Source organism: Empidonax traillii, unplaced genomic scaffold, assembly GCF_003031625.1.
Source record: "Empidonax traillii isolate 1590-97213 ecotype Southwest subspecies unplaced genomic scaffold, ASM303162v1 scaffold325:size649781, whole genome shotgun sequence".
Classification (NCBI taxonomy): Eukaryota; Metazoa; Chordata; class Aves; order Passeriformes; family Tyrannidae; genus Empidonax; species Empidonax traillii.
The window spans coordinates 256,470-278,377 of NW_020955518.1; the positions used below are offsets into that span (position 1 = coordinate 256,470).

A 21,908-nucleotide genomic window follows, 5' to 3' on the forward strand; every position below is an offset into this window, starting at 1 on the left:
TTGCAAGAAGTGCAAAGATCCAACCAGATGATCATGTTCTGAGTGCATTGCCCTGACCCATGAAACTGAATGGCCCAGCCCTATTTTCCTAAGTCAAAGTGATCCACTGATTATTAGAACATGTTGATTTAATCAGTGATTTTCCTTGAAAGACTCAAGACCCAAAAAATGCACTGTCTCCCCTTTCAGTTTAAAAAAAAACCCTGTGGATTTGTGTAGCCATCTTTTGCCCTTCTGCCTTCCAAGCCTGTTAAAGCAGTAGCAAATTATGTAGCGGAAAAAAATTACGAATGAGAAATAGTTTGTTAAAACACTATGAAAGAAACTGAAACAGGGTCTGCATTTTGTACCTTTACCCTACTGAGTTTGTTATTAATCTTTTGATGCTTTCATTTTGGAAGTCAGTCATGTAAGCCGACAGTTGAAGCGGTAGATTATTGTCGTCACTGTTGGGTCAGTTATTCTTCCCCCTTTCTATAGCTGTGCTGTCCAGAAGACGTGACCTGCTGAGCTTGGTTAGGTCTCTAGGACCTTTGACTTCAGCAAGTAAAGGTACAGCAGTATTGTGGTGGAAGAAACCATAACCCTGTTCACAAGTGTGTTTCATGCTACTAAAGCAAGATTATTAGGGAATTAATAGGCAATTCGAAGATGAAACCATTAGAATGATGGACTAAAATAAATGTAGTGCTGTATTTTAACCAACTCAATTGTGTGCTTCTGCAGATACAGCTAACATGTTTCAGTGCCCACATTATTTTTTTTCCTAGAAATGTTGTTCTGTTCTGTGCTTTCCACCATCTCCAGGAGGTATGGCCAAATTTTAGCTACACTTGACAGGTGCAGAGTTACTTAACGTCAAGACACACTGAAAATGGTTGTGTATGGGCAGTGAAGAGACCCAGACTGCTTTATGTTGAAAGAGATGTGATTCTGTTCCATATCTGGTTAATGACCAATTGTTATGTGTGTATTTGGCTGGACGGTCCCTCTGTGGGATTTAAGAGTTGTTACTTAACCCAGCCAAAGGAATAACAGACATGCTGGGGACTGGCAGGATTTCTTAGCAGAGGTTTGGTACCAGTTTGTGAGAAAATAGGCTTTGATAGTCTTCCTGATCACACACCACCTTATTATTTGGTGGAACGTGAAGCGTATTTACAATTAAAAAAAAATCCAAAACCAAAACCCAACTTTAACATCTGTGTGCTTATTAATCACTTGTTTTTCAATGTGTTTTCTTCTTGCTGTTGTAGAAATCCTCGTTGCCAGCCAACGTCTTTCAGACCACGGTTCTTATTAGTTGAAGATCCAGGGTGTGGGCAAGCTTTTCATTTGGCACCTGCAGTGATACATGCCCTGGAAAAGTTCCCTGTTTATACGCTAGACCTGCCTGCTTTGTTTGTTAGCACCACGTCCCCAGAAGAAACATGTGCGCAGGTATCTGTTTTTCTCTTTATTCTTGTAGGATTCATGAACTGTATAAAAACTAGTGAAATAAGCAAAATTCATTGTTCCTGGAGGTGGCCTGACTTGAATGTTCTGTTTACTTCTGTCTGGAAATCCACTTTTCTTCTAGATGAAATGATACCCTATAAAGATATTATACAAAGCCACGTTTTCCATTTGAAATGAAACAGGGAGCGTGTTGCTAGCAGCTCAGCAAGAAGGGAGGTGGGTGCTGCTAATAAAGGCCTCTCTGTGGCAAGAAATCCTGTTGATCTCTGCGGGATGCAGAAAGTTTTTATGGCTTTTTAAGGCTCTGTGCTCCCAGTAGATGGCACTGCATCAGCCCGGTAACATTATGCTGAAGTCTTATCTTTCATTATGTTTGTAGGGCAGTCAAGGCTTTGGGGAAAAACTTGTTTATTTTTTTACATATACAGCTTCTACTGCTGCAGTACATGCAGTAAAGGCATTGAAATTCATGTCCACTGGTGTGCTTTCCTTAGCTAGGAAAATTAAATATAAGCAGATTAGTGCTGTTTTCTTCTTTTCAGTTTTAAGTAGGAAATGTTTTGTTTGTATTTAAGTATTTTGACCTTTAGTAGCAGTGTTTGGGAGCTGTACGAGTCAGGACAGACACATTCCATGACTGGATACTCGTTTGTCACATAGGAGGAATAATTCCTTTTCTTGTTATGGGATCTTTGGAATGTAAGTACCTTCTCTAGTGGACATACCTGGACTAGCCTGGACATACCACGTGCACTTCCCACCTTGCAACGGGAACTCCCTGAATATTGTAATCTGACAGGACCCATGGAGAAGTTTGTTGTGTGAAAGGACTGTTGGCACTTCCCTCATGTGGTAGATACATGTTGTCTTCTGTGACTGAGGTGCCATCTGAAAGCAGTGGCTTGTGCTCTTCCAAAGCACATCATCTCGTCTGGTGGATCCTTTGGTGATGAGAAGTTGAGTGATTTAGCTCTTCAAGGGGGGCTAAAGACTGGTCACCTCTTGGAAAATGTGCTTGAAAATTTGCATTGTAACCAGGGTTATTGTACCGTGCCAGCCCTTGTCGTCTCACATAGGTCTTTGTTTGTTCAGTCTGTGCCCCTTTCTGTCTTGGGCATGTGCCTGCTCTGAACTGAAAATGCTGTAGTTACAAGTGTGTGGTGATTTCCCCAGGCTAATGCATCTTGCTGAACGGTTAGTCCTGTTTTTTCAAGCACACCACCACATTGGCTGAGTTCTGAGGCTCTTTAGGAGTTACACCTAAGTAGTTTTGAAATCAGGCAGAGATTTAAGTCAGTTTCTGTCTGCACAACAATGTCTGTATTTAACTCAAAGTGAAAATTCTACCTTATTGTTAAGGAGTTATTTTATTGTTTTGTCTTGATGTTTTGGCGTCATGTACTCCTCTTTCATAAGATAGTTTGACTGGTAGTTATCTAGTATCTTATTTTACATGATGTAGTTTTCTTAACCAAGCTTTCATTTTACTAGCTAATGCAAGAAGCTCAAAGAACAGCACCAAGTATCTTGTATATCCCACAAATCCCTTTGTGGTGGGAGACTGTTGGACCTACAGTGCGAGCTGTTTTTACGACGCTACTGCAGAACATTCCAACGTTTGCTCCAGTTTTGCTCCTTGCAACATCTGATGTGCAACATGAAGATCTCCCAGAAGAGGTATTTCCATTGATACTTTTCTTCCTTTTTTTTTTTACTCTTTCTTTTTTGCTCGTTAATTTATAACTTCTGGAAGCCTGAAGTACTGTGCCTGTCTGTTATTACTTAGGCACCCAAACCCAGTCTCTTGAAATTTGCTTAGACAAAACAATGGTGAAAGTGTTTGTCTGAAGTGTTTTCTGAGTAAAGAGATAGACTTTGGCCCAACTCCTTCACCCTTCTCACACATTCATGCTTATTAGACAGATGTACAAATTTGCTTCAAGCGATCATTTCAGTGATTCAGTATGGTTAGGTGTGTACTTGGTGCTTGAGATGTGACTAGGAAAAAGATTGTTTTTCTGAAAACATTTTTACTGATAAAGTACGGTAGTCACACTGTTACTGATAGAATATAATTTCAAATTTAAATAATTTTGTAAAAATTTTGATTTCTTTAAAGGCTAGAAAGCCAGGATCCAAATTCCATTTCAGTAGCTTGGGAATCAATTTTTAGTCATATTCCTTAACAAAATTCAGCAGGAGTACATGCTGAGCTTTCTATAAACATCTCTGGTGGTACAACTGCACCCCCCAAGCTGTACTGTGATCTCAGAAACAACACCTCAGAGTGTGCATTAAAGGAAAGTGTTCAAAATGTGGATGTGCTGCTCTGATAATTTTGTCTTGGTAGTAAAATTTTTTATACTGTTAAGAAATGCCTTCTTAATTAAGGAATAAAATTCCTTCCATACCTTCTGGTAATAGAGATGGGAAAATGGAGTACAACTTGGAAGTATGCAACTTTGGACTCCTCAAATTAATTAAAAATGAAATTTATAAAGCCATCTTACCAAAAAGCTGGCACTGCTCTGCTGAACCTTGCCCGTTCCCTCTATTGTTGCCATATTCAAGCTAAAGGACAGCAAGGCAGGTAAATACAAAATAAGCAGCCTTGGAGGTGGTGAATGTGACCCCTTTCTTAGTGGTTTATCATAACCTCTTTTTCATGGAGCCTAACCTGTAAAAGGTGTTTCTCAGAGCAGGTGTTTTAATTTGCAATGTTATGAAAATCTAACCTTTTAAAGCCAAGAAGAAAACTTTCCATAGCTTGTTTTATCCAGATGAATATTCAGTTAAATTTAGAAAGGTACTCATCTTTTTGGAATAGAATATAAAGAATCTGTGTGGCCTTATATCTGAAATACTTTTTCTCCTCATGCTTCAGATAAAAGTATTGTTTAATAATGACTGTGAAGAAGTTTTCAAAATCCAGTGGCCTACCTGTGCTGAAAGAAGAAGTTTTTTTGAAGACTTAGTTATGAAGCAAGCTGCTAAACCTCCTGCATCAAAAAACAATGCAGGTGAGGATACTCTAAGTGTAAAATTTTGCTAACTGTAAGTTAACAGTGCTTGCTTTGGGGGTAATTTTCTATCAACCATTTTTCATGGCCTTGTATTTGAGTGCCACCAATTGACTACCATCTTCTGATTAATTGAAGCTCGGCGGCCACTGGAAGTCCTACCTGTGGCACCACCACCTAAGCCTCGACAGCTGACAGAGGAAGAGATGAGACAGGTGGAGGAGCAGGAAGAGGATACATTGCGTGAACTTAGGATTTACTTAAGGGACGTGACTCACAGACTGGTCATTGATAGACGTTTCAGAGCATTTACAAAGCCTGTTGACCCAGAGGAGGTAAATTATTGTTGATCTGCAATACTGTGATAGCTGTGTGTATTCACAGTTTCTCTGTGTCTGTGTTCCTCGGTGTTTGTGTGCCCCTTCTAGGAAGATTTATGTGTTTTTTTTAGGACTGTAATATTCTGAATTTCCTGGAAACTGGAAGTGAATTTTGCTTTTACTTTTGTTAACTCTGTGGGGCTCTCCAAGGTCTTTGAGTTTTCACTGAAGTCCCTGTGTTCCTTCTAAAACCTCTTTAAAATTATGAGTATTTCCATTAGAAGGGACCAACAAGGATCATCCAGTACAAGTCCCATTTACACCAAATGCCAACACAGTTTGCCCATGAAAAGGCTTTGATATATAGGTGTGTTACAGCACTGAAAAGCAGAAATCTTTCCTTTCTCTTGTAATCATAAACAGTACCTCTAGGGCTGTTTTAATAAAGCTTAACGCTCTTTAATTATCTGTCAATAGTTTCTGCAAGAACAGAAGTAGAAGCAGCAGTTTTATCAAATAAATTTTCAGATCCTATTCTCAGGGGGCTTTCCTTGGTATGAGATCAACCCATATGGGCTTGTATGGTTTTCTCTTCCTCTGTAATACCCCAAGCCTCGAGCTACAAGCTCACCAAAGGGGTTTTACTTTAATAATATTCAAGGCTTCTACAATATCCACCCTCCAAATATATTAGAAGAGCCCTTGGCTCTTTTAACATCTCAGAGAGAATGCATAGGAGAAAAGCTGTACACATTTTCTCAGAGTATACTTTTACTGGTACACTTTAGAAAATAAGGGAACTTGGCAAAAGTTGGAAGGGTAACATCTCTAGATCCAGCTACAGGAGTCTGGAAGATGGTTGTTCACCATTCACTAAAAGGTGTGTCCCTTCCCCACACACACTTGAGTTAGTCCAAGCCACTAATTAATATAATAATCCAGTTTCTTACATCCTCCCATCTACTTCTCAGTTTACTGAATAAGTGTAAGCTGGGGCACATACTTCAAAGTCAGCTGTAGTTTAGAGATAGCTTTGTGTTTCAGCAAAGTCCTGTTCCCCTAAGCCTCCAGGGACTTGTCATTTCCTTTCCTTGTAGCTTCTGAGATGTGAATAATCTAAACAAACAGAGATGTCCTCATCTAAACTACCCATTAAACTTCTTTTGTGGTCTGAATAAAGAAATTGGCACCTCTGGGTCCAGTTATCTCATTCTAAAGTAGGTGCCTAGGACAGGTGCTTGAAAGGTGCAATTCCTGCAGCCTTTTTCTTGCTGCCAACAATAAAGACTCTCAGGTGACTTAACTGAGAGGTTTCTTTGTTGTTATTTTCTGAAAGGAACTGAAATGAATCCCACTCTGGGTGCCCGTTCCCTTCTCTGCCTCACACATGCTTCTGACCTCCCTGCTTCTTTTTGCACTGCTTTCTAGTCTGTCTCTTTAAAGCCAGCTGAAATAGCACTTCTATTTCCAAGAAACTAACTGGGTAATTTCTGCATCTTTGGATGTGCCATATTGGGGTTTTTCAGAAGTTCCTTATTTCACTTTATTACAATAATTACTCTTGGTAGCTACTGTATTAAATCTACAAGTGCTTATATTTATTTCCTCTGTAGGTACCTGATTACAATGCTGTTATTAAACAGCCCATGGACCTCTCCACAGTTCTCTCCAAGATTGACACGCACCAGTACCCAACTGCAAGAGATTTTCTAAAAGACATTGATCTAATCTGTAGCAATGCTTTAGAGTACAACCCAGTAAAAGACCCTGGAGGTGAGGATGTGGTTTTATCCCTAATTTGTAAAAATTTTAAATGTGTAAGTTGATAACTATCATCTGTGGACAGTAGACATGGGATTAGATAATTTTAAACATCCTCAAGGAGAATTTCTTGCCAGGATGTGAATGCTGTGGCATTAAAATCAACTACTTGGGAAATTGTAATAGACGTATTGATCAGTAACTGCTGCTTTTTGGCTGTAAAATTTCAGATCGTCTCCTTAGGCACAGAGCTTGTGCCTTGAGAGATACTGCATATTCCATAGTGAGGGAAGAAATGGATGAAGATTTTGAACAACGCTGCCAAGAAATTAAAGAATCTCGGAAGAAAAGAGGTATGTTTTGTGACACTGAGGATTTAAAAACTTGACTTGGTATTTGTAACCAGCCACACAAGACATAATTCTTTGCTCTCTCTTATTTATTGCAAGGTTCAAACTGTGCTTCCTCTTACTTCTGTGAAATGCCAGAGGAGGACTCTGTTCCTGCATGTAAGAAAACAGACCCAAAGTGTAATGAAAAATCAAAGATGCCAGCGGTGCCTGTGGATGCCAGTACCCCCTGCTCCAAAGGCAAGATGAGTTTTATTCAGAGTTTCATGGAGAAGGTGCTGAAGGGACTGCTACATTCTCCGTTCTTGTGACCTAACATGTTCCTGTGATGCTTGGTTCTTCATGCCAGAGGCATTAAATTTATTAATATGCTTCAAAACATGGGATAAATCCAGAGGTCATTCCTTCAGGGTGGTTATGAGGTTGAAGTGGCTGGTTGAGGTTGTAAGGCATTGGATCGGTGGCCCAACTGACACTGAATGGCTCTTACATTGCTGCCTCTTGAAGTCAAAAATGTTGTACATGGCAGCTTCTGAATACTTAACTCATTTTTAGTTATATGCAACAGTGTTTTCCCCTCCCCTGCCCTCTTACTGTGATTTCCAATTGAAGGGGGAAGGGTTAAAAAACAGGTGATCAATAATCATTACTTCTTCACTTTCCCTGTGAAAAGGACATGAAAAAACAAAGGGCCTTGCGTCTCCTTCGGTTAAAACACATGACATAGTGTGAAGTTTCCTGGTCTTGCTGGCATGTCTGGGAATTTTGTCTCTGACTTGACCCATAGGCTTTGTGTGGTACTCCATGAGTACAAAGAATGGTGGGTTTTTTTGGACGACAAGAAGCCAAGTTTGTTTTGAACAAGGTTAACTGAGTCAGAAAGTGCGTGAGGCATAAATCTTTATGGACAGGTTTTTTTTTTTCTCCAGCACATATTCCTTTAAAAGTGTCTTTTCAACTCTTCCCAACATATGTATAGCTTTTGAAGTTTACAGATTTAAAGATTTTGAAGAAGGGCTCCTCTCCAAATGCTTTTCTGTTGTTCACCTGTATTAGATCACATACTAAGTCACTTAATAACCTTGCTTTGCAGTAATACTTCCTAACTAAAGTAAGAATTTTCTGCTCATAACAGCTTCTTGAAGCTGATAGTTTTATGCACAAAATTCTGTAGCTGACTTTTTTTTTTTTTTTTTTTACATCTAGTAGCAAAGTGACCCCATTAAATTGCAACTTTTTCTCTAGCTATATGTAGGGAGACAGACAATGGTACTTGAGCTCCTTTGGTCGTTTTCCTTGTAAGTCAAGTAAGATGAGGATGCTGGATTTTGAAGAAAGAACTGTTTTGGTAACGTTTTGGATGACTTTTTCTTGTATCTCTTTGTAGATAAGTCAAGAAGAAAACGCAAAAAGAACAGAAAGTTGAGTATTGCAGCGAAGAGGAATGTTCAGTTCAATAAAGAGAATAAAATTCCTGAAGACCAAACTGATGAGAGCAATGAAGAGTCTAACACGGATTGCACTGAATTTGCATCCTCCCAGGATGCTTCTGTTGAAGAACATGAAAATGTACTTCAAGAACGACAGAAAAACGGGACAGAAAATGAAAGAGAGAGAGTTCTCCTTGTAGCTAAATCTACTTCTGGAAAGAAGAGAGAACATTACGACCTAAGAGAGCAGAGTGAAACGTCAGATTGCCAAAAAGCCGGAACTTCGGAAGATGGAGGTTCAAATGGTAAGTGAAAGGTCAAACAGGTCATTTACCTCCTTTTTCTTCCTGAGGAGAACCACTTACTAGGTTTTAGCCTTCTTGAATTCTGTTCCGTCTGCTGCATCTGCATCTCTCTCAAATCAGCACGCAGTGTTTCTTGCATAATGGTGCTGCCCCTCGAGTTATGCCGGCCAAACTTGTGTTTTTCTGCAGCTGCTGGATTTCTGATTCTGCAGTTTTGTTTTTCAAGTGGTACCTAATTGAAAAACAATTGTTGGCTTTCTTTTATTGCGTGAGGATCTTCCCAGCAACAAGCAGTGTAAGTTAAAAAGCTGTACTTCAAGCAGTGAGGATCCACGGTTGTGTGTGAAATAGAAAAGATGAACTGCTGCTTGCAGTGTAAGATCTGTTTCCCAACCTAAATTACTTTACTGTGCAGTGCTATACTGGCAGTGTGACTGGTTTCTTTCCTGGTTTTACCTGCCTTTTTGTCTAGTGCCTTTTTTTTTGTGTGTAAGTTTCTAGTTTTTATGGAGCAGTGACTTTTGCAAGAAAGAATGTAAAAGTCAAGCATTTATCAGTGAAAAATGGAAGCAGTTCTGTCTTTGTTATTGCAGAGAAGTACTCTTTTCCAGGTACAGGATACTTCATTCATACTATGTATTCCAAATAAAGAGAAATCCTTACTTAGGAATCTGTGTTGTTCCAGATTTATGGGTACAGCGCGTGACTCGTGCAAGATGTTCTCAGGTGGAGGAAAAACAGCTGGTTTGTGTCGGGAAAGCCGTGAAAATTGGCACACAGAGCATGTTAGTGGATTACTGTGAGCTCAAAGTAAGTCTAAATTTCAATTTTATTAATACTGAAGTAGAACATTTTCTTGCTACATATAGAATTGTAAGTGAAATCAGTTGTTAATCAATGCAATTTCAGACAATTTATGGGCGGGATATGTAGCTTGTGAAATAATTCAACCTGTAATAGACTATGACCATTTCTTCCACAGCTGGTTAGACTGCTCTTCTTGCTTTTGGTGAGCTGAAATTCAGGAGACTGGGTTCTCTCCCTAGTTTAATGTAACAGGGCTTGTTAAATTTTAAAATATCCCACTGACACCCACTGCTAGTACTATTGGTTATTAATGTATTGGCAATTTTTATGATGGATTGGGAGTTGTTTTCGTTTGCTGTTTGCACGTTTTCATTTATTAGGAATTGGAAAAGGACCTTGATTTTTAGCAGTGATGACTTTTAACCTGAAGTTAACCTGAAGTTTGGGTTGACCCAAAGCTCATCCTGGATAAAATACTAATTCCTGCTTTTCTCAGATGCTTTCAGAATCCAGTGTTAGAATTCTGCATTCATACAGGCACAGTGTTACAAGGCTTTTCCAGTCCCCTGTAGCAGAGAAGGTGCTATCCTAGGATACACCTGGGGAAGGGTCAAAAAAGGGCATAGCTGTAGGTGGTAAACAAAGTTCATTTGCATGAATTGGAGAGGGTAAGAAGAATGACCTGGCCTGCTTCAGGAGATGTTGCAGTGAGGGAAATTTGGGAAGTTGCTAGGTTGAGGTCCTGAAGATTGGTCAAATCAGGGCAGCTGCTGTTTGCCTGCCATGATGAGAAATGGAGTGAGAAGAGGGAAACTAACTTTTTAAGGCTGACTTCCTAAGCAAGCAAATTTCATGAGATTTTGTTCATAGAATCATAGAATATGCTGAGTTGGAAGGGACCCACAAGAATTATCGAGTCCAACTCCTGGCTCTGCACAGGACACCCCAAGAATCACACCATGTGACTGAGAGCATCATCCAAGCACTTCTTGAACTCTGTCAGGCTTGGGGTCATTGCTGCTTCCTGGGGGAGCCTGTTCCAGTGCCCAACCACTCTCTGAATAACTTTTTCCTAATATCCAACCTAAACCTCCCCAGACACAGCTTAATGCCATTCCATTGGGTCCTGTCACTGGTCATCAGAGAGCAGAGATTGGTGCCTGCCCCTCCGCTTCCCATCGTGAGGAAGCTCTCGTTGCTGCCTGCTTGTGTGTGTAGAGAATCCACATAGGTTTCTCTAGCACCAGGGTGCTAATAGCACATGCTAAGTTGTTGCCCACTGGATAAGTTGTATTGTACAGCCCTTACAGATGTTTCAGCTGTGAGGACAGAGCTACAGTCACGAAATATGTCTTTTAGAAAACTTGTTTCTGTAACACGGATGCCACTGGAACTTGTTGCTTTTGCCAGAGACCCCCTTTGGAACTCAACTGCAGTCAATAAGCTGGGTGAACCTCCAATCTGTGGCTGCTTGGTTTTGTTTGGGGTGATTTTTTTTGTTTGAGGTTTCGGTTGTTTTGGGTTTATCACTTATTTGCTTGGTAATAGGCCTAGAACTTGATGAACACTCAGAAGAGCATGCAGTCCCCTATGTAGCAGCAGGTAGAAATATTTTCACGTGGAATGCTGGCTGTGCACCTGTGCCACATTCTACATTTTCTGTTTGCAGTTTATATTGTGCTATTCTTAACTCACTTCCATTTTTCTCTTCAGCAAGTGTTGCATTCTATCGCTGTGCTGACCGAGAATGTCAGTATATTTCGCATGGAGAAACTATACGCTGTTCTTAGCCAGTGCATTTACCAGCACCGGGAAGATGGCAACAAAAAGGAATTAGTGAAGGTAATTTCTCTTGTCTTAGAGCATTTTCTGCCGTTATTATGTGTGTGTGTGTGTCTTACATATGTGTATGTGTGCCCTGTGAACATCACACTTATTTAGCATTACTCTTTACTACTTTGTTGCCTGTGTTACAAGACTTGTTCATTTCAGTCTGGAAAACATTTATCCATTGTTGCATTTGGCTTCAGTGTTGGCAGTTCAGCAGGAAAAGGCTTTAAGATGATGGGTCCCCTCAGAGAAGCCCTCTCAAAGCAGTTGACCTGTCTGTCACTAGTCCTGCTCCAGCACCTTTTTAGGGGTGGGGGGCTGGGAAAGGAGGGTGCTTTTCTCAGTCTGTCACTTCTTCTCCCCTTGTGGGCAGTCACACATGGTAACACTTGTATAGCAGTCATTCCATTCTTGAAAAGAAATTTATTTGTTATGAAACATAAGGAGAATTAGAGACTTTAGTCTCTAGCCTCACCAGACTTTCTTTTTAACTAGCATAGCTCAAGCATCTTTAATTTCACATAGGGGGAGCTTCCTGCCTATGATGGTTTAACAATGCTATTGAGTCAAACTCTCTAATCTCATCCTCCTCTAAGAGAGGATTTCCAACATGTCAGAACTTGTCAGAAATATTCCATAGGGACCCATGGTCCCAGTCAGGCATTCTCAGTATTGAGTTGATGAAGATAGGTTGGATATTCAGTCTTCAGCTTCAAGGTTCTAGAATTCATTTGTTTCAGATGGTTGTGCCTAAGAACAGATGAAATTCTTTATGCCTCTCAGTCTTCCTTAAAAAAAACCAGGAAGCCTCTTCTCTTTAGCCCTGGTCATCTTGATCTCTTCTTCCATGCCCAGTAAGGAGTTAGAACAGAGACTCCACTCTGATTGTGCAACAGCAAGGATTATTTGGATCCAGGAATGCCGTTCTTGAAAATGGCACCCACCTCTTCTAGAATAATGATGTGTTTTAGCATGACAAGGGATTTGTTTGTTACTTTTGGGGCTTGTGAGCTTTTGTGACAGGACTGGATTTCTTTCTTTGTTTTCTACTTTTACTTTGAGCTTTAATGAAAAAAATATCTCCTATTCATAATGAGTCACAAGTCAGTCCAGGAGTGAGTTCTACTGTATGAAGAGAGAGACTTTAACAAACTATTTATTCAGAAAAGAACAGTTACAGCTTTTAGTTGTGGCTCTTTGGAAACTGTCTCGTTTCTGTTTGTTAAAAGCACCCTTGATCTACGCACCACTGAGATCCACAGCCCCTTGATACAGATCCCTGCAGTTTTTCTAGCCTACACTATTTTGGGTGCGTAAGGATGTGTTTGAAGCCAATGGGTATAGAACAATGTTGTGATGGCAGAAGCAGCTAAATTATGACTAACTATTAGATAACTATTGTATGTATATACAGATTCTTGCTTCTTTTGATGAAGAAGTAAACAAGGTTCTCAAGCCTGTATTCACACTGACTTCTGATTTGTCTTTTTTTTCTTTTTAGGCAATGAAGAAAGAAATTACAGCCTTCAGTTATCCATGATACTTGATTTCAGACACTTGACTTCACATACTCTGTAATGTTTCCTTCTGGTTGCATGCTCTTTTCTTTGCATAGCTCAATAAATACTAGTTCTACACATATATTTATACATATATGAAACAAATATATCTTAAAATTTATTAAGAAAGCTCAAAGTAATTTAATCATTTTTATTTGATATTTCCCTGCTATCTGTGTATATTTTTACGTGACGTACTGCTGTGATTGCCTTTGGAATGCAGATCTGAGTAGATAATTTCAGTACCTCTCTTTAAAAGAAAAACTAACTTGAAACAAAGCAAGATTTACTACTGTAACTTTCTAAGGTAAAGTTTAGTTATGTTTGTAATAATGACAATCTTAATACTGGAGAAAAGCATTTAATATCACTTCTAGTTGATCAGGTGGCCTCTAGTTAAATTAAGTTGTAAATAGTTTTCTAGTTACCTGGGGAGATTGAAATCTGTTTATTACATAAAAGTGAATATATTGTTTGCAATAAATATATTGAAGTAAAAGCAAAGCAATATCCTGTTTTGAAGATGTTCCTTCTCAAACCAGCAGAGAAAATTTATCTGTTAATTTGACATTTATATTAAAAAAATGAGACCAAGACAAAGTTTCACTATATCACAACTTATACAAAATTTCATTGTCATAAAATATGTGGCATGATCCTTTGCTGTTCACACACAACGTATGGTGATACTGAACGCCGAACTGTGCAATTCCTCTGTGTTTGGTTTCTTGCCAGTGTCAGTAGTGTTCTTTCTTTGTGTCCTTTTAGTGTGATTCTTCAAACATTTGTGTGTTACGCACATTTTCTTTTCTCTGTTTGGGTATTAATAAAAAATTAATCTCTTTTTAGTGGTGTGTAGTGTCTGCTCTATTTTAATCACAGAGTAATTTTGATCATGAATAACCTTGCACTTATAAACCAGCACAGATATTAAGGTTTTAAAAGAAGAGGTGAATGTGAGCAGCTTCCTTTCCACTCCTGGTGTATGTTACACAACAAAGGCAAGCCCAGCAGAAAAAAAAAAATTACATTAAAAATTTTAATGTATTACATCGGAAATATAATAAATGGTTACTTTTCCTTAACTTGATCTCTATCTTGGCTCCTGTCACTGCTTTCCAGCGTGCCTGGGGGCGGTTTGCTGACTGCATTCCCCAGGAGAACTGTTTGGAAAACTGAACAGGAGTGACAGGGTTGAAATGAGGAAGCAGAAACATTCCTGGGATCAAGACTTTTGCTCTTCTGAGATTTGATCAAATGCTTTCCTGTCACTAGTCTTGACAGGATACTGTACCTAGGCAGATCTTTAAAAAATGTTTCCGCTTGTGTAGATCTTCATCTTCCCTGTCGAGCGGTGAACGGTTAAAGGCTCTCACAATCCATATCTTTATTTTTCTTTCTCAGGGAAACGGTCACATTTTAGTGTCTGACCCAAAGCAGCACACAGTGATGAAAGAAACAGTATATGGAAACAACGTTTTTCAGAAGGGTGCAGCGGGAGTAAAAACCAAATATTGACTAAAATATTTTGTATGGACTAAAGTGAGAGAGGTCTCCTTTCTCGAAGTTCTGTAACTGGGGGAAAAAAACAAAACAACAACAACAAAAAAATCAAAACCAAAAAACTCAAAGAATGGGGTGGACTGCCCTTTTCCTCAGAGCCGCTTCTCTTGTTTGGGGCTCTGACCCTGTGTCCTCCGTCGGCGGCACCTCCGGGCCGGCGTCGCTGAAGAGCCTTCCCGGGGCTGGAGGCGCCGCTGCCCTGACAGCCCGTCCCGGGCGCGGCGGGAGGGCCGAGCGCAGAGCCGAACTTTGCCGGCGGAGAGGCGGCTGCGGGGGCGCCACCGCCGCCCCGGAGCTCCGGCCCTGCCGCTCCCGCTCCTTCCCGCCCGGCCCAGGAGCCGTCGGTGCCCCCCGGGCCGCGGCGCTGCGGGGCCGGGGCAGCCCCCGCGCCCGGTGTCCACCGCCCGACGGGCGGGGCGGCGGGAGCGGCTCCGCCCCCGCTCGCTGCCAGGGCGGCTGAGGCAGCGGCCGCGCTCGCCGCCGCTCGCCGCGCTCCCGCCCCGGGGCAGCGCCGCGCCGGGAGGATGCGAGTGGGCGCCGCGGGGCGAGGCGAGGGCGCGGGCGGCCGCGGCGTTGGGAGCTCCCGGCCCATCCGCCGCCCCCCCGCCCCGAAAGAAGTGCAGTAGTTTGTGGAGCGCAAGATGGCGGCGCGGCCGTGAGCGCAGGCGGCGGGCGGGCGGCGGCGCGGGCTGAGGGGGCGAGGCGGAGCAGCGCCGGCAGGTAAGGGCTCGCTGGGGGGGGCTCTCGGCGCCGGCAGGCGGGAGGTCGAGCTCCGCTCCCCGGGGAGGCGGCGCCCTGCGCCCGCCTCCGCTTCCCCCGGGAGCGGCCCCGGCGCTCCCCCGGCGGGGACGGGACAGCGCCGCCGCCCCGGGGCGAGGGCGGCTCCCGCGGGCGGGGGCGGGCGGGCCGGGCCCGGCAGGGACGGTGCCCGCGGCGTGGGCGCGGTGGGGCGGCCGCGCCCCGCCCGCCTCCCCATTGTCTGGCGGCGGTGCTGCCCCCCTGGCCGGGGGTCATCGCCCGTCGGCGCCGGCGGGCTCCGGGCGGGCACGGAGAGCAGGGGCATCCCTTGGCAGCGGGCGGTGCGTGTCCCCCCGGCCCGGCGCCCAGCGGGGTTAAACCTCTTCGAGCTCCTCTCCCCGTTCCTCCCTCCTCCGCCCTGTGCCGGGATTTTGCTCGTCACAGGGTGGGGGAAGATATGTCTGACTTGTCAGTCAGAAAAGAGAGTCAAAGAAGTTCAGTAATCCCGGTGCGCCCGGAGGAGCCGGCGAGTTCCCGCCCGGTGTCAGCGCTGGGACGGACAGACTGACAGACAGACTGACGGCAGCCAACGAGCCATGAAGTTCTGGCTGCAGAGTTGTCTCGCATCCCGTGGCGTTGCGGTGCGGGGGCGAGCGTGGAAGAGCAGCACAGTGTATGTGCAGGCAAAGTTGGGGAAGATGTCTGGTTTGCTCCTCCGGGGGTGTCTGGGTTTTTGGGGGTGCGTTCTCACGCTCGGCTCTCCTCTATACCAGGATGTGCAGCGCTGGAGATCAACACCGACTTCAATAAACCATGTAATGGAGGCAGTTCTAGATCTCTGAAAGGGCTCAGAGAACCTGCAATAGTGAACGTCATCTGGTAGGTACTTGTGCTTTATTTGTTTGTACAGAATCACAGATTATTCTTGAGTTGGAAGGGACCCACAATTTCTGAGCTGCTTGGGCAGGTTAAATAGTGGAAGGTTGAAGAAGTTTACTGTGCACTCAGTGTCGGGTAAAATAGTGAAGGCTGAGGTGGCTGGGTCTGCAAACTGGAATAGATGCTACTTTTTAAAATAGAGATGTACAGAGAGCATATTGTGCATGTCAAACTGCATATGAGCATATCAATAAAAAGTGAATTTTGTTACGAGACTTGTTACATGAAAACAAATATTCACTCAAATGTAAGAAAGAGGAATTTTAAAAGCTGTGCTGATGGTTTTCACTAGTGGTCTGTTTGTTGTTTGTTTTAGTTCAGAAGGCCTTCAGGCCAAAGAAAAGCTTGTGAGTACTTACAGAAACTATGTTTAAAACGACCTGCGTGATACAGACTAGAGGACTGCCCTGAATTATGACCTCTTTGAGTGAGAATGCATCATTTAGAAAACCCTTTTGTTGCTGTGTTTAAACATTGCCAGCAAGGCAGTCTATTTTACTTGTGCTGTTAAATGAATTCCCATGAGCCGATTAGAAGTAGGTGCCATTTTGTATAACTGAAATTACTTGCTTTTAAATTCAGGCTAGTGGTTCTTGTATCTTTGCTAGACTGAAAAGCCCTCTGCTATCACATCTGGATAATGCATGTATATACTGTGATTGTGCCCAAACTTGGCTTTGTAAAACATTGTACTTTGAGGTAGAGCTTGCTTTTGTGAGGCTTACTTTTCTACTCTCCTAGTATTTCTTATGACTCTCTTCTGGATGATTTCTTCTCTTGCAGTACTCTTGATGACCTGTGAGTGGTTTAACAGTGTCCTGGTGTCTAGCTTTAATTGCTGTCATTTATAACTGTAGGTTATTATTGGAATAGACAATATTTATCACAAAGTTTGTCACAATACTTATTGTTGGAGACTGTCAGAGCTGTGAATCGAACCGTTCTGCCTTTTGTAGATTCTCAGTACTGAAGAATTCCTATCAAATAATGGACTTCATAATAACATGAGGATTCCTTTTGTTCCTAATGCACCAAAAAGACTCCTTCTTGTGTCTTCTGCTTCACTGAGTAGTTTGTAGCATTTTAGTTAAGCTTATTGCTATCCTGAGGTGTCTCCCCTAGTTTCCCCTCCATTTGTTTATATGTAGTCTGAGGGAAAGGTTTAAGTTTTTGGTTAATTCTCATCTACTTGTGACCAGTGACCCTTTTCTTTGTATGTGACTTTCAAAGAGTCTTACTTGATAAAAAGTCTTTGAAATCAGATTCTTTCCTCAAATCTGAGTACAGGATTTTTTGCAGCTTTATGAAGCTGGAACTTTAAAAAAACCAAGTCTGTATGAACTGGGTTTTATTCTGTTGACGCATAATAAATATAAGCAAGGCACAATCACTTGTAGATAAGCTCTGGCTCATCTTTATTTTTGTGATCAGTTTCTCTTACGTGTCAAGCTGAGGTCTAGTCCAGGTTTCACAGTACCAAATTCAGTATTTTTCTGTTTCCTGATTTTTATAAATCCTGAGCCTGCTGTAAAATTTACAGGATGATCTGTACATTTGCAGAATGATCAGTGTCTGTTAAATTAAAGTCCTGTGTGATAACAGTTTTGGGGGCATGGCGTGAGGGAATGTTCTGCCCATTTTTAGCTGAATGCACGGACGTGCTGTTCTATTCTCTGCGTTAATGGTCAGTATTCCCTCTCCTTGTGCTTCAGATGCGGGGTCATTGATCCATAAATGTCCAAGATGGTTTGCCTCTGAGCTGTCAGGGACTTGTTTACAACTGGTGCAATTTTCAGTATAGTACCATTTTCCCTTTTGTTTTCTTGCTGTTTCCTAAATAGACAGCAATACTGATCTTAGTGTTCTACTCGTGTAGTTCCCCACTACCTGTCAGTGGCATGACCTTTGGTGAATATACACCTAAGAATACAATTTTGTTGTTATTCTTTAAATTTCTTATATTGTCAGCATCATTAGTCTTATTAACTCAAAATTACTGTCTTTATTCCCATTCATCTTCTCTCTCTTTTTTTTTCTTTCTCTCTTTTTTTTTTTCTTTTTTAAATTTTCATGGCTAGTTCAGGATCTTTCCAAATAGTCAAACTATTTTGCTGCATAAACAGTTGTTTCTTTTTCTGTGGAGGTGGAAGCCAGCAAAAATGATACATTTCTTTATCCTGAGCGACTTAGATGGCATTTCATAATTCTATGCCTTGCATCACTTAAACTGATGGTGCATTCCCAGTTCTGTGGTCTTGCTGTCAAGGAATCGGAAGGAAGTTTAGAAGGTGCTCTCAAGTCTTTTTCATATCCTTCAAAGTTCAGTGAAGTGGTACATATTTCTTAGAAGTGTCTCTACTACCAGTGGATTGTTTCTAACTAGCTTCAGAGATCAGCCCAAATAGAGCAAAAGTCTGCTGTTGTCACTTGTTAGAAGATATGTACCACTCTTTTATCCTCAAAAGCTTTGAGATCATAGTAAATGTTACAGTTCAGTAGAATCCTCTGAAAAGGAATATGATCTAAAAGGGGCAGAAACTTGAATGTAGTGTATGTTTATTAAACTATTAAAATTATGAAAAGACACATTATCATGTTAAAGCACAGAAGCTCTGCTTGTGCCTGACAGGTCTAAAGGAGCTCAGTGTATTCTACTTTGAAAGAACATGATTCACATCATGTTTGCAGCTATTCAAGAAAGTGATTTTGGTATTTTAGGTTCACTCTGTGCAGCTTGGCCTTCTCCCAGTGGTGTTTTGCAGTACGCTCCTCACCTTCCTTGTCCGTTGAACTCCCTAGGAGCTGAAGGAATTTCACATGCTTCCAGGGACCCACAGTTTGAAGCTGTTGCTCAAGCAAGGCCCAAAGGCTGGCAGTTTTGTTTGAAGAATGGGCAGCCAGGGCTGTGCAGCGAGGCGTGTCTAACGCCAACCCTCGCTGCTTGGCAAAGCCAGCGTCGTGGGGTGAGTGCCGAACTCACTCCACCAGGCAGCAGGACAGATAGGAGCTTTTGAGCTTTCTGATGGAGATGGTAAAAGTTCCACGTGTCCAGCACTCTGAAAATAGCTGTTACCTTAATGAATTCTGTGAACTGGGCAATTATTTTGTACAGATTTTAAGGCTTGAGTCACTGCTTATAGGTTTGGATGTGATTATCTTAACATTGTCTTAGCTTAGAAAGTTGCTGAGAACTTCATAGCTGGAAATGCATGTTTGCATAGTCCAGGGCAATCTTGGTAGAGGTTTCTAAGCTTGCCTTTCCTAAAAAATGAGACACACTAATGTAAACAAAACATGGTACTAATGTGGTTACTTTCCTCCCTGTGTTATAATGGAAAGACATGCTTTGTATGTCAAAATGCTGTTGATTGTAAAACTCTCCTGCTGGCTCTGTGCATGGGTGTTAAGGTTCTTGCTAATCAGGTTAGTTGATATCTAGGAATGTTCTGTGTCCAAAAAAGAGTAAAAGAGACACAGTGGGGAAGGAGTCAGGAAAGAATAGTTATTAATACCTCAGCTGTAGAAGACTGGTGGTAATACCTTAGTTACAGTGTGTGCTTTTTCAGAAAGTCCAGATTTCTAGTTAATATTTAGAATACCTTCAAAGTAGAAAAATACTGACTCTTACGCATGGGTCAGATGCCTTCAGCAAAATCAGTGGGAGCTGAGGGCTCTCTGAGGAGCTGGGCACTTGGCAGCAGTTGCCAAGTGAGTTAGATGGAGCAAACGTGAAGGCTCAGGTGTTCGGTTCCTCAGTAGGATTCTCCACAAGGTGAAACACATTTGTAGCTTTGCTGGAGTTTTTGGAGCATTCAGCACTGCATGATGTTCAGCCCTGTTTGCAGGGTTCAATACTTAATGGCTCTCTGTCCTCCCAGCTTCTCGGTGGGGATCTGTCTGACAAAGGGTTCACCATACCTGGAGTGTTGCAAGTTCAGGTTTTTTGTGCATGGATCAGTGTGAGGAATTGATGCCCTTACAAGATCCCTGCTGGCATTGCAGGTATCTGTTTAAATATGATGCAAACACACACAACTTTACTCCTTGTACCTCGTGAGTGTTTTTCAAATTTGACTTCTTAATATATTTTACTTAAATTTGTTGGAGTTTGTTGGTGAGTAGAGAACTAATTTTTTTTATTTCATTAAAAGAAATAATTTAGCATGGACGGAGACTGTTTTCGTGAGGTGATTACAACTTTGGGTATTTTATCCTACAGTCCAAAACCATTCATTTTAACTCTGATTCTTGATAAGAGCTTTTTTTTTTTTTTTTTTTTAATTAATTAATTCTCTACTTCTTTGGTTCTTTCAAGGAAAGTATAAGGTCTCATTAATATCAGCTATTGTTTTTTTGGGGGATAGGAGAGAAAGAGGTGGGAGAAAAGAGTAATATTGAAGTAAAGTAAGTTTACTCTTTCCACACGTAGTAAAGAAATAATCACATGTGCACATCCTTAGCGAGATATATTAGTCATTGTGTGTAATGTCCAGAGAGGGAGAAGTTTTACATTACTGAGTATACTGAAATTTTAGTTAAGAATCCTTTGCTTTGAAAGCTTTCTAGTATATTAATATTTTCATGATGATGATGGTGTGAACACCGTACTCTAATGTCACACGTGCTTACTGGCAGAGTGGGAAATACTTCTACTGCAGTTTAAGCCAGATGCATATAGGCACAAGGTAGTTCTAAGGGCAGAATTTGCAGCTATATGCTCCTTTCTATGAGTGAATATCCTATTTCCAGATGTCATGCTCAATTACAGATAGTAATTACTATCTGTGAATTACTGAGCAGGAGCCCTCTTCCTCACCAGGCTACATTTAAGCCCTGTTGCTGCAGAGAGCTGGCAAGAGAGAGAGGCAGGCAGAGGGTGAGAGCTGGCTGGAGGATTGGGACTGGAGATTGCTTTGCACCAGAGCAGCTTCTTCAGCACTAGTGTGGAAAGATTCAGTCATTTCCACCCAAAGCAGTGAAATAAAAAGCTCAGTCAGCCATTTCATCTTGAGATACCCCGCCCTCCAAAACAAATATTAAAAAGAAAATGTAGGTTTTGGCCCATGCATATCCTAGTAATTTCCACTGATTAAGTTGATGCTTGTAATTGGGGTCTAGACAGGCCATGTTTTGCAAAATATCTTTTTTTAATTTCTGTAGAGACAGTTACAAGATTTATGTAGTCCCTTTGATATTTTATTTAACCCCAAAACTGCTTTAAAAGGAGACTGTTTAGTTTGTCTTCATCCTAGATTCAGTTTTAATATCTAATATTTAAATGAAAGGGGGGTTGATCTTTATTCTTAGTGATTCGTGCTGCCTCAGAGCACAGTGGTTTCTAGTTGTGTGCTGCCTTTCCCACTGGGGGATGCAAACAAAAGAACAATAATTTCAGACTCCTCCTTCAGTTTCCAAGAGAACCTTAGCTGCTCAGGGATAGCTTTGAATTTTAAAAGCATTTTTCTTCCAAATTATGTATTGATTGCACACAAAATAGCAGTGCTCTAATATGCAATTTAAAACAAGTGCATGATGGTGCTCATTTGCTTTTAATGCTGCATTTTCCAGCAGAAAAACAAAAAGTGGATTCTGTTCCCATAAACCAGTCTTGCAAAATCCTTACAAACATTTATTAGTCTAGACACAAAATATTCTCACCCGGCCTGAGCTTGGCGATGACAAAAAAAAAAAAAAAAAAAAAAAAAAAAAAAAAAAAAAAAAAAAAAAAAAAAAAAAAAAAAAAAAAAAAAAAAAAAAAAAAGGAAAAAAAGCAAGCTAATATTGTACTTGGCTGTCAAAAAAGGAAAAGAAGGAAAAAAAGAAAAAGC

General features: G+C 41.5%; 2 protein-coding genes across 8 annotated transcripts in view; both read left to right on the forward strand.

Annotated features, from left to right (window-relative positions):
• Positions 1–13,688, forward strand: part of ATAD2 (ATPase family AAA domain containing 2) — a 30,053-nt gene extending 16,365 nt beyond the window's left edge. The window contains exons 18-28 of the mRNA XM_027891677.1: positions 1,257–1,440; positions 2,950–3,135; positions 4,343–4,478; positions 4,617–4,813; positions 6,412–6,571; positions 6,790–6,912; positions 7,009–7,149; positions 8,297–8,644; positions 9,330–9,454; positions 11,165–11,293; positions 12,783–13,688. Of these exons, the coding sequence (XP_027747478.1) occupies positions 1,257–1,440; positions 2,950–3,135; positions 4,343–4,478; positions 4,617–4,813; positions 6,412–6,571; positions 6,790–6,912; positions 7,009–7,149; positions 8,297–8,644; positions 9,330–9,454; positions 11,165–11,293; positions 12,783–12,821 (1,768 nt within the window). The 3' untranslated portion in view covers positions 12,822–13,688. The remainder of the gene's footprint in view (positions 1–1,256; positions 1,441–2,949; positions 3,136–4,342; positions 4,479–4,616; positions 4,814–6,411; positions 6,572–6,789; positions 6,913–7,008; positions 7,150–8,296; positions 8,645–9,329; positions 9,455–11,164; positions 11,294–12,782) is intronic.
• Positions 13,689–14,889: 1,201 nt separating this feature from the next.
• The window catches only part of ZHX1 (zinc fingers and homeoboxes 1), a 28,221-nt gene continuing 21,202 nt past the window's right edge, over positions 14,890–21,908 (forward strand). For 3 of the 7 annotated variants that reach the window (XM_027891661.1, XM_027891664.1, XM_027891663.1), the window contains exons 1-2: positions 14,895–15,123; positions 15,915–16,020. The gene's annotated coding sequence lies outside the window, so the exon portion shown is untranslated. Of the gene's footprint in view, positions 15,124–15,644; positions 15,815–15,914; positions 16,021–21,908 lie in introns of those variants that run through there. The other 4 variants (XM_027891667.1, XM_027891668.1, XM_027891665.1 and 1 more) reach the window with 3 other exon arrangements.